Here is a 15,680-nt window from a genome sequence, read left to right as displayed (position 1 = left end):
GAAGACCCTTTTAACTTTATATCTATTTAGGCGGAAGCCTTGTTTTCCTCATTTCCTCCCTCGAACTCACATTTCGTAACAAAATGTCTCGAGAATACTATTTCATTTTTGCTTGTCTTGCAGATAAAGGCTGACAATTTCTCCTCGTCACTGCAACAAATGTATAATAAGCCACATATTGCTAATGCGAAGGGAATTGTGTCCTCATTGTATCTGTGCAGAAATACCTCACGAAAAAAACTCACTCAAACGCAAGATATGCGATCATAATTAAATGCAGTCTACGCGCTTCTTTTCCTGACTGTATCTCTTAATTCACTTCCCAGGTTTCCTTGGACGGAAGCCAGTTGGATCATCAGATAATGACTGCCAAGTAAGAACACGCAGAGAGCAATGCCATGTTGTTAGAGGCAGTAACTTAGCGGTTCTCAGACATCATAGTTGTCTGAAATGTTTACCTGACGACAACTGTCAATAAAATAACCAAAAGTAGAAATAAAGTCGAAGATTCCCCTGCTTCAATGTGGAGGAGCGCTCAGAAGTTACTAGGCTGGTAGGCTGGTAGGAAAACACGTGCATGGTCTTCATCTTGTTGTTAATTCGAAATGAATGTTTTGTGGGTTCATCACTACAGTGTACGTAATAGTACTAGCCAAAAACAGAGTGTGTAAAAGGTTTTGTGAGCCAAATAAACATGAAAAGACTTATTCTGATAATAACTGCCTTAACAATGCCATATTTATGAATCAGAATTTCCCATTTTTTCTGAGGAATGAGAGGTCATTCTCGTACTAGTACACTGTTATAGACTTTCGAAATAGGGAATGACAAAGCAGCTTGTCACATGTTTCTGGTGCTGTCTGGTGTAGACGGAAGCCCGGTAATGAAGCACAATGTCATGCTTACAGCTCTTTAACTTTTTTTGCCTCACTTTACTGGATAGTCTCTCCATAATGAATCAAACATCATAATGTTCTGTTCGGCCTATTTCATCGGAAATAAGCAGCGCAGCGAAGAGATACAGACGATGTTGCTGATGCCACCAGTCTCGCTGTTTGGACAGGAACCAGGCCGTGAAGCAACCGGATTCGTGGTAACCGTTTCGTTTCAGAGACCTTAACGTAACGAAACGTAGGATGTTAATGATATCGCTAAATCGACCCGACAGCATTGTAGTTAGCTCTGCTTGAAACAACACCGCTCGATACCACTGTGGGCTTCTGAAGCAATATGGCATAGAAGGAGTAGTTTGTGACGTAAGATTGTCTCAGCATACGACAGCCAAATAAAACCATTACGTTCACGTTTCTTAGTAAACAAAAGCTAGAACAAGTTTATAGCTTAACATAATTTTGTCTGCTACCGCACAGCATTCCCATGTCTCGTCATGGGATACTGCACATACGATTACAAAGTGTATGATGGAACAATGCTTGTGCTCTGTTGATGAAGCTTTAAAGTTCTAACCAGCCGATAACATCGCCGTCGGCTTGCGGTTGCAAGTAGTGGAGATGAATGGTAGACGTTGCGCCAAGGACTCATTTCAAACGCCGCTAGACCCGTCACGACAGGACATTTATGCGTCTCTAGCGTAGGCAGCTGCACTACTAATATCTACAGAGTGCAACTGATGTCATAGTCTCAGTTTACCAGCCACCACTATGGCGAAGAAGTCGGTCGGCTGGTTTGTGGGAAAACTGGGTCACGAGTGGAAGAGGGCGAAAACTTTGCCTCAGCGAGGTCCACATTCACGTGAAAGTTTGCATAACGTGAAAGTGCAGTCACAGGTGTTTTCTTTTTACTATTATTTGTCCAGGGGCCTCACACCCTCGTTTTGGTGGAGCGACTCCTCTCCTCCGAGAGAAAGAGCGTCAGTGTTTGTCAACCTCAGAGGAACGATAACCGGTTGTGTGGCTAGCACGCTTTTTTGCTCGCTGTCGGTGGCGAGCAGCTAGTACTGCTCAGCCCGTCTTCTCAACCAGTTCTTCCGGTGTGCGCAACCACCTAAACTCGTCTCGCCGACTGTTTTCACTCCCGTATGCAACTTTTTCCGTGGAAAATGTTTCTGTATGCATTTTCTTAAACAGGTGCTCAACAGGACAAATCTCTTCTCTTAAAAATTGCCTTTTTTTAAAATTAATTTAACTGGAATTTATGTTGCCGATTATTTGCCGTTGCAGAGTGATCGATAATTTCTCAGCTGTCTATACCTTTACGAATAATGCTTTATCCCTAGCTATTGAGGTTCCGATCTTCAGCAAATCATTGTGAAGAAATGCGTAGAAGGATTTCAGGGACATGGTTTGGTGTAATCTGTCCGTTCAGTCCATATAGGGTTCATACGGCAACATAGAGGTAGTCTCTTCACACTCGCTAGCACAATGGACTCGCTTTCGGGAGGACGACGGTTCAAACCCGCGTCCGGCCACCCACATTTAAGTTTTCCGTGATTTCCCTGAATCTCTCCAGGCAAATAACGGGGATGGTCCCTCTGAAAGGGCACGGCCAATTACCTTCCACAGCCTTGACACAACCCGAGCTTATCATCCGTCTCTAATGACCTCGATGTCGACGGGACGCTACATTCAATCTACCTTTTCCTTCTTCTCACTTGCTCCATACACGAATGAGATAGAAAGTAAAGAGATTAATATCGTACAAATACCGCTTTTCCACTGGCTGTAATGAACAACAATCCTATATTCTACAGTGGATGCAAAAAAAAAAAAAAAAGTCAAATGGCTCTGAGCACTATGGGACTTAACAGCTGTGGTCATCAGTCCCCTAGAACTTAGAACTACTTAAACCTAACTAACCTAAGGACATCACACACATCCATGCCCGAGGCAGGATTCGAACCTGCGACCGTAGCAGTCGCGCAGTTCCATACTGCGCGCCTAGAACCGCGACACCACCGCGGCTGGCACAGTGGGTGCAAATTGGAAATTTGTCGTAAGGTCTTATGGGGCCAAACTGCTGAGATCATCGGCCCCTAAGCCTTCTCTCTACTTAATCTAACTTAAACTATCTTAAGCTAAGGACGACACACACACCCATGCCCGAGGGAGGACTCGAACCTCCGACGGGGGGAGCCGCACGGACCGTGACAAGACGCCTCAGATCGCGCGGCTACAATGGAATTAGTCAATGCATTCAGCTGACCTGGTCGAAAAGGACCTTCATTAATACAGTATTTCACTATCGTAAGATGGTTCACAGAGTTGCCACTATTTCATAAAAATCATTATAGTAAAATCATCACAAAGAGGAGAGATCTACATCAGTTTCGTCATATTATGTCCTTCCTCATCTTACAAGGGAAGCAGCACGACTGAAACAGCTAAAACCGAATAAAAATGATTTTAAAATGCAGAAATGTTTCTGTTATACCACACGTCAAAGATATTTAACTGTAAAATTTTGAATTTTTTGTACAATCGATGTCTGAAGGTTAACAATCTCAAGACTACAGAAGCCCAAGTCGCCGAAGAAACAACAATATCGTTTCACAGACATGTATGGCCAGCGGCTTGACAACAGCCATAAATGGGGTGGTGCGTGGCAAGAAGCTAAAAATATGCTTGAAATATGCCAGTTAACACGCGCAGCACTTTCCAAACAAAACAAAAAAAGGAATTTTCTATGTTATACGTTCCCCCCTTATCTCGCCATGGTAGTACCATTGTGGAGAGTGAATGAAACTTCTAAAACACAGCTTAATGGAACAGGCTGTACACTCGAGAAAGGTAACGTGTGGACATACATATTTTTTGGTGGTTTCGCACTATAGTACTCCAATATCGAAAGCCAGGTCTTTGCCATGAACTGTTGTATTCCACTATTTTTTTAACCTCTTCATTGAAAATCCGCCTGTGGGCGTACTATTGCCATACTAAAGCGAACCAGATGTCTTAGCTAGAAAAGCAAGAAATAACTATTACTATCTTTAGTTTCCATACATGAGACACTATTTAATATGAAACAATTAAAAAACGGATTTATGTCCGTAACACATATCAACAAGTTTGTGTATGTCGCACAATAAAAATTTCAATCTAGTTTCACTGGAATTCTTTCTATAGGGACACATTAAGACTGTAGCTTAGCGAACACTCGAGGTCTTAAAGGAATATCTGTTTTTTTAGATTGTAATCGTGTCTCAAGAACCGCAGCTAGCACTTACTATTTTTTACAGTTTCCGTAAAATCAAAAACATGGGACAATGTGTGCAGTGGAGTATACGGGAGATATTCTGAACATGTTTCAGAAACCTATAGTAGGAGAATCGCGCAGTTACGGATTGCTGTTTGAAATACGTCCGTCCCACTACATTTTGAGTACATATAATTTTGTAATTAAAAGCAGACTTTCATCATGTATATTCCCTTATTTCACGGGTTATACGGATCAAAAACAACAAGGAAGTTAGGCTGCTTTACTAAAGATTCAGAATACTTTTTCCAGGCAGCGTTGTAAATGTTAAAGGCGTAGGACTTGGAGTGCTTCGATAAGACACTAGTCAGAAAACTAGCCGAAAACAGATTAAACAAAATGACGGTTTTTGTCAAAGCCATCAGTCTAACCTACCAGTAACTCAATAATATTCTTGATAGTTAAAATATCTCGGGGAATACACCAGCAGCAGGCTTTACGCTATTTTGTACCGTTGTAATGGTGGCTATCCGGTACATTTCTGTAGGCCCCACCCAAGCAAACTGCAACAAGTGTAATGTGTAGCACTCTCTGGACATTCGATGTCACGGTCTGATAAATGTTAAAACAGCATGTTCAGGTTAACGGCTGTTACTACACGACAGGGTCCATCTCCGAAAGTAGGTACCGAGGAAACTTAGATGTAAAACACAACTACTACTTTGGTGTCGATGAGCGAAAGTTCCAGAGCAGCATATCGCCATCTGAGCAACACCTAGCTCTGTTCCGTGTTAATGGACTACCGGTGTTCTTTTTCCGCCGGTGCACCGAGTTGTAAGTGCAGCTTGCGAGCAGTTTCCTGTTACGGAAGGCAGTCCCTCCCAGTACGGCACGTCGGCCACGGAAGTGCTCCTGAGAGCGCCTTCTAGATTACAGGGACAGTCAAAGGAGGTTAGCTTTCTTCTTCGTGTTGACACGCAGACTCTTCCGACTTCACACGTTGTAAGTACGTGTCCTTCCGACTCATAACCATGTCACTGTGCACCGTGTGTAGCGAGAATGACTTGCTTCTCTCCGAACAGCAGCCCACGGGGACAATGCGTCAGCGTAAAATGTTCGTGAAACGTGGCAACTTGTACTGTTTTTCTGCAGGCTATTCGCCTGAGAACCTACAGCGTAATGGCGTGTATTCTGTTTCATTCAAAGTCTGTTGTTGCCATCAACATTTTATGCCTGTGTAATGAGCCTCGTAGCGGTGGTGCCATAAGAAAAACTTTTCCAACTTTATAGCATGAATGAAAGGGGAAAAGCTACCGCTTTACTGTAAAGATGAAAGTCTCACTGCGAAATGAATCGTTTATAAGCTGACTATAGTTTCTCTTACAATAATATGTACAGCAATTAAGTTGAAAACGAGGTGACAAAACGTTTAAAATAATAGGCTCTCGTTCGAAAGGGACGGTCTTCCAATCACTGCCCGTTCATCCATATATAGGTTTTCCATGCTTTCTCTAAATTACTTGAGGTAAATGGTAGGATGGTTCCTTTGCAATGGACGCGACGGATATCTTGCTCCAAATATTTGACTTCGTGATAACTTTGGAATGCGATAACCATACAGCGGATAATGTGGAGTGAGTATGTCCTTTGAGTTAGAAAGCCAAGAATCTGAAGGGAAACCTGAATGTTGTAGGTATGGTGCTAGATGTCCGTTGAGAATAAAGACGTTACTGAAAACAATGATATCAGCGGAGAGCATTTACAACAGTTGTTCTGTCAAATTTCATTTGCTTCGATGCAGTACAAAATTACATACTCTTACTTCCTGTATACTGACAAAGAATAAGACAGTCACTCATTTGTTTCTCCCTCACTGTACATCGATATTAGCACAGGGTGGCGACAGTTATACCACCTAGTCCTCCGAAACTAAACATTTTTGGGCACTAAGGATGTTGTATCAGCTGTTCTAATATGATTTCCTAAAAAATAAACGACTTCCCGAGAAACATTAAACAGGTCGAATAGCAGTTTCAAGAGCGTTACCTCTAACAGAGTATGGAGAACAGAGTACGGAAAACTGCACTAGGTTGTTCTTATTCGAAGCATGTTCCTTTTGTCGGCCATGTGACTACTGCTTTGAGAAAATCACGGACAAAATTTGACCATTCTCAGTCATTCGACAATTAGTTTTGCTGGTGGCGCATTCAGATTTTGATTATTGGCATAGTTGCAGGCTTTCCAAGCCCCTGTCGCATAGCCGTCTATTAACGGCAACCAAAATTTTAGCACCCTGTAGTACATCTCTTCTAGTTATTTTCGTCATCTTACGACTTCGTTTGTAACCTTCACACAAAGCAAAAGCAGTCAACAAATCCAACATTTGGCTCTGTATATGATGTTCCTGTCTAAATTCAGCAACAATCATTTGATGTTCTGCGCTCGCCGATCACAAATTCTAAATATTTTCTAAATTCTAAAAAAAATTACCTTTGTCAGTGATAATATGAATACCATAACAAGTGTTCTTCAGTGATGTACCTATCATGACAAAAATTTTAAGTAATAGGCATGAAATACTAATGTGTGTACATACGTGAATTATTATACCCAACCTTTGAAGGGAAGTCACTATAAATGGGAAACAGGCGCATCTAGTAAAGTACTTATGGCCCGTATTTAGCGATTCCGCAGCCATTCGGAGCTGCTTATGTAGGTTATCCAGGGACCACTGTAGAGGGTACGACGTACTGCTCGGCTGGTGAGCCGTGGTTTCTCTTCTCCACCATGGCCTTTGATCTGGAAACTGAATCTAAGTAATATTAGGTATTTACACGTGGCCCACGCTTCATCATGTTTTGAGGGAAGTGATTCAGATCATTCATTCAGTGAGATGGGAGCATCTGGTCTCGCAATACGACAATCCCTGAGAGGATGGTGTATTGCGCAGGCTTTCAGTCAAAAGCAGAAAACAACAAGATAGTCCAGCAGTGACTGGACACTTCGTTATGTAAGTATTTTACGTTTGCAATTTGCATGCACCGTCTTTCTTATTTCTGGCCTGCGCTTCTCTCCTTATATTGAAGAGGGCAATATCTACTAGGCGATAGACTTTATCGCAAGACATTGGGGATGGAAATGCTAGTAACCATTTACATACTTTGTTTAAAGAATTGTCAAAAAAATGGTTCAAATGGCTCTGAGCACTATGGGACTTAACATCTGTGGTCATCAGTCCCCTAGAACTTAGAACTACTTAAACCTAACTAACCTAAGGACATCACACACATTCATGCCCGAGGCAGGATTCGAACCTGCGACCGTAGCAGTCGCGCGGTTCCGAACTGAGCGCCTAGAACCGCGAGACCACCGTGGCCGGCAAGGAATTGTCATCTAATATCTTGCAGAGACGTGGAAAATAGCTTATAACTAATCGCTGTGTGTTCCTTATTTGGAATAAAGATAATTCAGAAATAAATTAGAATGGAAAAATTATATTTGTCTATAGCCAGCAGGTAGTAAGATGTGTAGGATAAAAATGTCATACACTTTCAATCGGAAATTAAAAGAATTGGAAGAATGCAGTATTCTACTGCGTGATACTCAAAGTATCCCCCGAGAGCTCTGCTGCTTAACTGACTGTGAATACTTCTTTGATATCCTCGCGATGCAGATTGAGAGAATAGAAGTGTTTCCACGATGTGCTGTATCTGTCGATTGTCAAATAAGAGCCAGCTTCGCACCAGTTAGTCAAAGACTTAGAATTTTTTTACTTTTTAAGTGACTGTGCAGGAAATCCGTGTTTGTAATTCAGGGGCGCCGAGATGAGATGAGATAGGTGGCGACGAGAAGCTGGCGCAGCGGGCGCGCGGCTGATTCATGTGAGAGCCGTGACCCAGAGAACGCACCCCGACCGTTACCCGCCAGCCACTCTCCCACAGGCGGGATACCATCACGAGCATTACGCACACCGCTCTTCCACGCTCTCCGCTGCCCAGTCGATAGGGGGAAGTTAGGGCCGTATATCTTGGACAGCAAGCAATGGATCTGTGTGTGTGGGTGTCACGAGGAGGTATCTAGCCTAACATCTTCTGTACTTGGCCCAAAACATTCTGCAACACAGTCGTAACGAGGCATATTACAAGCTGTAGCACATTTAGTCTTTGTTGTAAGTATGAAACCTGACTTGTTTGTGATCAACCTGATCGACGGTTTGTCCCCATCACCATTCGACGCCGTTGAGCTACTACAATGAGATGACAAAGCCATGGGATAGCGAAATGCATACAGAAAGATGGCGGCATTATCGCGTATATAAGGTGTAAAAGGGCAGTGCACTGGCGGTGCTGTTACTTGTACTCGGGTGACGGCAATTAACAGACTGAACGCAGAATGGAAGTTAGAACTAGAGACATGGGACATTCCATTTCGGAAGACGTTGGGGAATTCAATATTCCGAGATCCACAGAGCCAAGAGTGTACCGAGAACACCACATTTCAGACATTACCTCTCCACGGACAACGCAGTGGCTACGGCCTTCACTCAACGACCGAGGCAGCAGCGTTTGGGTAGAGTTGTCAGTGCTAACAGAGAAGCAACAACGCGTGAAATAACCGCAGAAATCAATGTGAGACGTAAAACGAACGTATGCGTTAGGACCGTGAGGGGAAATCTGGCGTTAATGGGTTATGGCAGCACATGACTGACGCGAGTGCCATTGTAAACAGCACGACACCTCATACAGTTCCTGAGCATATCGGTTGGACCGTAGACGACTGAAAGATCGTGGCCTGGTCAGATGAGGCCCGATTTCGGTTGCGAAGAGATGGCACTAGAGTTCGAGTGTGGCGCGGACCCCACGAAGTCATGGACCCAAGTTGTCAACAAGGCACTATGCGAGCTGGTGATGGCTCCATAATGCCGTGAGCTGTGATTACATGAATGGGCTGGGTCCTCTGCTCCAACTGAACCGATTATTGACTGTAAATGGTTATGTTCGGCTACTTGGAGACCATTTGCAGTGGATAACAGTCTTCCATGTCACCAGGCCATGACTGTTCGTGATTGGTTTGAAGAAGATTCTGGACAGTTCTGAATTGTCCACCCAGGCCGCCCGATATGAATCCTATCGAATATTTATGGGACGTAATCGAGAGGTCAGTTCGTGCACGAAAATCCGCAAAAAACAAAAGTTGAAATGTGTGTGAAATCTTATGGGACTTAACTGCTAAGTCCCCAAGCTTACACACTATTTAACCTAAATTACCCTAAGGACAAACACACACACACCCATGCCCGAGGGATGACCCGAACCTCCGCCGGGATCAGCCGCACAGTCCATGACAGCAGCGCCTCAGACCGCTCGGCTAATCCAGCGCGGCTCAAAAATCCACCACGGCAACACTTTCGTAATTATGGATGGCTATAGAGCCAACAAGGCTCAAAATTTCTGCGGGGAACTTCCAACGATTTGTTGAGTACATGCGACGTCTGGTTGCTTTACGACGCTGGGCAAATGACGCTCGGACATGATATTAGGAGTATCCATGACTTTTGTCACCTCAGTGTATTTTTCTGACGCATGCTGGTCAACAGAGATAAATTGAAGCTTTTCGAAATTCCATTACGTATCTCATTTAATAGGTTACCAGATCACACCAGATTTTTACGTAACTGTATATCAAACAGCATAATTCTGTTTACAGATAACTGTCGGAAATGTTCTGACTGAGCAAAGCGGCGCAAGTATGCCCACTGGAACATTGTTCCGTTTCGTACTTGATATTACATTCTGTTATTTCTCTCTGTGACGTGACGCAAGTGAGTGAACAATTCCGGGAAATGGGCATCGCTAGAAAATATCAGGTGGGAGATACTTCGTCTATGCTGAGCACGTACGTGATGATGTACGTGGTAGCAATGCAGGCTGTCTGGCAGACAAAAGGAGCGCAACACCGAACACGCGTGCTGTGTCCGGCTTGGAACGTTGTCTGGCAGACGTTCCTGGCCGCACGCATTCGAGGACGGCCGCTGCTGACAATGGGGCCACGCACAGCTTCTCATTATGGACACACTCCGTTATTTGCATACCGGACTCTTACATCCGGACCTGTGACATGTATTTCCTCGCGAGCTAATGCAATGCGGAAAGCGACTGAACGATAGAAGTGAGTAGGGATTGGTATATCAAGTTCGTTTTCAGGGGTTCACTTAAGAGTTTAGGAATTTGAGGATGTACCGTATACCCGAACGACACTCTACAATAAATCGCACAGACTTATATTATTCCTTTAACTCGACTCGTGCAGATACCATTATTAACAACCACGGTACTTACTACCAAGGCGAGGCTTGACAGAACTAAATAACTCCATGGCACGCTCTGCCTTCTTGCAGTACCCATAGAAATGCAACGAGCACATACATTTCATCCTTTTCTTTTGCTTAAAGTCAATTTTTATTGTTAATGACTTCACGTACGTTTCACAATACATTCTATGCGATTGGATTTGTGATACCCCATCGGAAAGGGCACAGTTCGTAGTAGTTCCTGGAAAGTCATCGAGTAAAACAGAGGTAATATCTGGCGTTGCCCGAGGAAGTATTATAGGCCGTCTGCTGTTCCTAATCCTCAAAAAATATTTAGGAGACTATCTGAGTAGTCTTCTTAGATTGTATGCAGATGATGCTGTCATTTACAGCCTTATAAAGCCATCAGATGATCAAAGCAAATTGCAAAACCATTTAGACAAGATTTCTGTATTGTGAAAAAAATGGAAATTGACTCTAAATAATGAAAAGTGCGAAGTCATTCACATAATTACTAAAGGGAATCCGCCAAATTTCTTCTATACAATAAATCACACAAACGTTAAGGCTATAAATTCATCTAATTAGTGATTACAATTACGAATAACTTCAGCTGGAACGATAACATAGAAAATTTTGCGGGTAAAGCAAACCAAAGATTGCGTCTTATTGGTAGACCGCTTAGAAAATGCAACGGGACTACTAAAGGGACTGCTTGCAGTATGCTTATCCGCCCTATTCTTGAGTACTGCTGCGCAGTCTGGGATTCCCTCAGATAGGATGGAACGGAGAAAGCTTGAAGGTGGTTCGTTGAAATCTCTGCCAGACACTTAATTGTGAATTGCAGAGTAATCGTGTAGATGTAGAATGTCGGTTCCAAAATTACTTGTGAATTACGAAGATTGTGTTGGAGTATGTAACGGAGTCCCACTCGATTCGTCGCTCATCGCTTAGACGTATCGTGTCCTGCGACTATTTGACATTATATAACGCGTAGAAAACCAGTTTTCAATTTCCACTGAATCTAACTCTAAGACATACACATTTGGATATTACTTTGATACGTCACTGCTTTACAAATATCGTTGTAATTCATTCGATTGTTGGTGAATATGTGAAAACACCTCAGCAGCTGAAGTGTAAAAACTGGTTTCACTGTTCATAAAGTGAAGTCAAAGTCTACTGTTGTCAATTCGTAACACGAAGTGATAAGAAGGAGAGACGAGAACAGGAGTTCAAGAGGAATGTAAATGCTTTTTTCCATCTTTCTTGTAGAGAGAGCAACAGGTGGCGAACAGTTGCACAAGTAATGTGTCACTCTTGACGGATAAATTAATGCAGAAAACATATGACAGAATCTTTAAACTAAGCTATCCACAATATCTTGGTGTCATGAAAGTCAATTCCACAATTGTCAGTGTCTGTTATGAAAGAATAAACTTTCTCTGTAAACATAGGAGTGATTCTAAAAACAAATCCACCGTTTACCCGTGACATTATGTTAAATGACACTCCAAATATGAAAGCCTTTTTCAGTAAACATTTTGGTACAGACTTTCGTCACTCACACAGAGAATTTAGGAATTTCGGAATATAGGAATTTCGTGCATCGTGTAATTGGTATCCATTCAAACGAATCTGATTTTCATATCATCAGTTCTATCGATCATATGTAATACAATATTTGCGATTGATGTCTTACCATAAAATTCCAATTGAGCCATCTAGTTTTAAACAACGCTGATCTCGCTGCATGAGAATGTGATACACATTTATACACTTTCCACAGCATCGTATTTTATACAGACTGTCCGTCAATCATCGGATCTATCGTTCTTAAGTACTGTATGTTTATTATATTCTGTTTTTCTTCTCCGGAGATGAGAATAGTACATACTATACAGGTTGCTATAAAGCTCCTGTTTTCATTTTTCGTAAATAAAGGAACAACTCAATGTGCTTCTATCAGAAGCACGAACAAGGGTCAGTGTTACTCCATCTTCAGGCGCATACGTCATTTGACTGGACTATTCAAGAGACTCCTACTTTCTGTATAATAACGCCAGTGCTGGGTATGACGTAAGGTTTGTATTCAATTTCCAGGTGCCCGCAGTGAGTCAGAAGAGGAAGACGACGATGACCACGGCCTGCTGGACCTGTTGTCGCTGGGCATGTCGAGGCTCTTCCAGGACGGCGAGGAGGAAGGTGGCCTCTCCAAGGAGGACGACGAACAGGAAGGCAGCGAGGAAGAAGAATCCCAGGAGGCCGGCAGGCAGATCGACGAAGGTAGGCATTGGTTTCAGTCTGTGTTGTTGTGGTCTTCAGTCCCGAGACTGGTTTGATGCAGCTCTCCATGCTATTCTATCCTGTGCAAGCTTCTTCATCTCCCAGTACCTACTGCAGCCTACATCCTTCTGAATCTGCTTAGTGTATTTCTCTCTTGGTCTCCCTCTACGATTTTTACCCTCCACGCTGCCCTCCAATACTAAACTGGTGATCCCTCGATGTCTCAGAACATGTCCTACCAACCGATCCCTTCTTCTAGTAGGTGCCAAGATAACAGAGTAGGATCCATTCCAACAAACGTTGTAAATCATGAACTTGACGTTCATTGTTTCGATAAGACGTTGCTTTTGTCTTACTAACCTTCTTCGGTAGAAACTATGACTCTGAAACCAATGAAAAACTTTTCCCATTGGATCGTATCACGATCCTACAAAAGGGAATATTTTATGAGCGCAATACTCCTCGGTGATGATTCTGCCCTTGTGTATATAAGAGCACCACACCGAGAGAATCCCAGAAACGATAGCCATGACTCTTCCAGATAGAAGAATTTTAGCTTTGTTTGTCACACATTGTTCAGAATGTACCATCACCAATGTCGTGTAATGACAAATACATGTTTTATGTTTGATTTAGTGTTACGAAATGTTGGAGAAATTCGATAGAATATGTACGCTGCCCTCCATCACATTACCCAAGATCTTAAATCTCTTCTTCCGTCGCCTCCACTTTCCTTCCACATCCTTTCTAAGACGATTTTTGTAAGCCCCTCCTTCATTCTTAATATATGTCCAAACCAGTTTCGTTTCCTTCTTTTTATTACATCCAGCAATTGTCTTTGTTCCCCGACTCTTCTCAGTACCTCTTCATTTTTCGCTCTGTCTTTCTAACTTACTCTTCACCTCGTCAACATTTTAAAGGCCCCCAGCCTTGCTCTATCTTTCGTCTTCAGCGTCCTTGTTTTAAGACCATACAGGAGAACACTTCATACAAAACATTTTATTAGCCTTTTCCTTAAAACTTTGTCCACATTTCTGCAAAAAAATCTCCTTTTCTTATAAAATACCTCTTTCACCATTGATATTCTGGTTTTAATTTCTATTCTGCTCTTTCAGCGAGTTTCTATCCTGCTTCAGAGGTATTTACAGCTTTGCACATGTTCTAATACTTCTCCATTCAGAATTATCTTTACCTTTGTATTTCCTCCCAGCGTATTACTTTTGTTTTCTTCCTATTGATTTTCATTCCATAAATCTTCCCTTTAGCTTCAGTTGTCCTCATTTTAATCGCATAAAATGAAGGGCAATAATCCTTGAATGTGTAATGTATTTCGTTCTTCAAATTATGTGAGGTTCAACCTCCGTAAATGACGTACTTTGTAATGGAACTTTACACCTTTGTAACGATCACATTAACAGTAGATTGCCGGCCATAGTGGCCGAGCGGTTCTAGGCGCTCCAGTCTGGAACCGCGCGGTCGCTACGGTCGCAGGTTAGAATCCTGCCTCGGGCATAGATGTGCGTGATGTCCTTAGGTTAGTTAGGTTTAAGTAGTTCTAAGTTCTAGGGGACTGATGACCTCAGAAGTTACGTCCCATAGTGCTCAGAGCCATTTGAACCATTTTTTGAACAGTACATTGCTCGAAACATCAGCATGCACAAGAAACCTCACTGGTAAAGTTGTACATACCAAAATCGTAGTATTTCAGCTACAATCGAGTCGTCACTGGGATAGTCCTTACCCTTTTTCGTAAAGCAATTGAACCTGGTGCTGAGGAAAAGCGAATAAAACCGGCCGCATTCTGTTTTCAGCCCGAGGCAAGAAGAAGAAGAAGAAGGAGGCGCTGATGAAGCTCTTCATGCTGGGCATGCTCATCAAGTCGAAGATCAGCTTGCTGATGGGCGCGCTCGGAACGATCCTGCAGCTGAAATTCCTGGGGCTGGCCGTGCTGAACCTGCTGGTGGGGCTGTTCCGGCTGTGGCTCGAGTGGCTGAACAAGAAGACGCCGCAGAAGGTGATCTACTACGAGCACGCACAGCACCAGCACCACTACGAACACGAGCACCACTACGACGACGAGAACAAGGGCGGCTGGTCCGGGCTCTGGAGCCGCAGCATCGACGGGCAGCCCGCAGACGCGCACGCCATGGCCTACTCGGCGCACCAACCCGCCTCCGGCAACTGAGCTCCGCTGCCGCCACACTGCCCACGGCGCGTCGGAAGGCCGTACAGATAAACCCCTAACAATCTTTACTAAACTCACGGTTATCGTATAGTTTCCCTTTAAGTCGTCGCGTCGCGTCACGTCGCGTCATATTACCCCGTTGCTGAGCACAAGACAGCATTCACCTTCCGCGTCCGAGGGAACATCACAGATTACGTATCAGTTACTGCGCTGATACATTAAGGAGAAACAGCTCCAGTACCTCAGTCTCCAACATTTACCAATCATTATAGCAGTATCGCCAGTATAAAACTCCACAAATACTTCCAAAGGATTATGTTTATTTATTTATTTATTTATTTATTACATTCAGTCAAGTATTCCAAGAACGAATATTTTTAACACTTAACAACGAGCTTTAAGCTTTTTGGATTTTGTGATATATTTATGAAGCATGAGTGGAATGATTATACACTAATGTGAAAGTTAATCATTCTTATTTATTTTTAATGTACAAAATAATTTATTACTTGTATGAATGAATTTTAATAAAAAAAATTGAAAATATGAATTATCTTTCAAAAAATTCAGTTGTTGAATCCTAACAACGTTAGTTACCCCACACTATAACTTATTTCAATATTATATAGACTGGGTGATCAAAAAGTCAGTATAAATTTAAAAATTCAATAAATCACGGAATATTGTAGACAGAGAGGTACAAATTGACACACATGCTTGGAATGACATGGGGTTTTATTAGAATCC

General features: G+C 42.8%; 1 protein-coding gene across 1 annotated transcript in view; it reads left to right on the top strand.

The window, feature by feature from the left end:
* Positions 1–15,479, top strand: part of LOC126298924 (uncharacterized) — a 31,397-nt gene extending 15,918 nt beyond the window's left edge. Inside the window, exons 3-4 of the mRNA XM_049990475.1 lie at positions 12,566–12,748; positions 14,560–15,479. Coding sequence (XP_049846432.1) covers positions 12,566–12,748; positions 14,560–14,933 — 557 coding nt within the window. The 3' untranslated portion in view covers positions 14,934–15,479. The remainder of the gene's footprint in view (positions 1–12,565; positions 12,749–14,559) is intronic.
* Positions 15,480–15,680: the final 201 nt, after the last annotated feature.

Source organism: Schistocerca gregaria, chromosome X (genome assembly GCF_023897955.1).
Source record: "Schistocerca gregaria isolate iqSchGreg1 chromosome X, iqSchGreg1.2, whole genome shotgun sequence".
Classification (NCBI taxonomy): domain Eukaryota; kingdom Metazoa; phylum Arthropoda; class Insecta; order Orthoptera; family Acrididae; genus Schistocerca; species Schistocerca gregaria.
The sequence above is the reverse complement of the archived record's forward strand: the minus strand, read 5'-3'. Positions and strand labels throughout refer to the sequence as shown.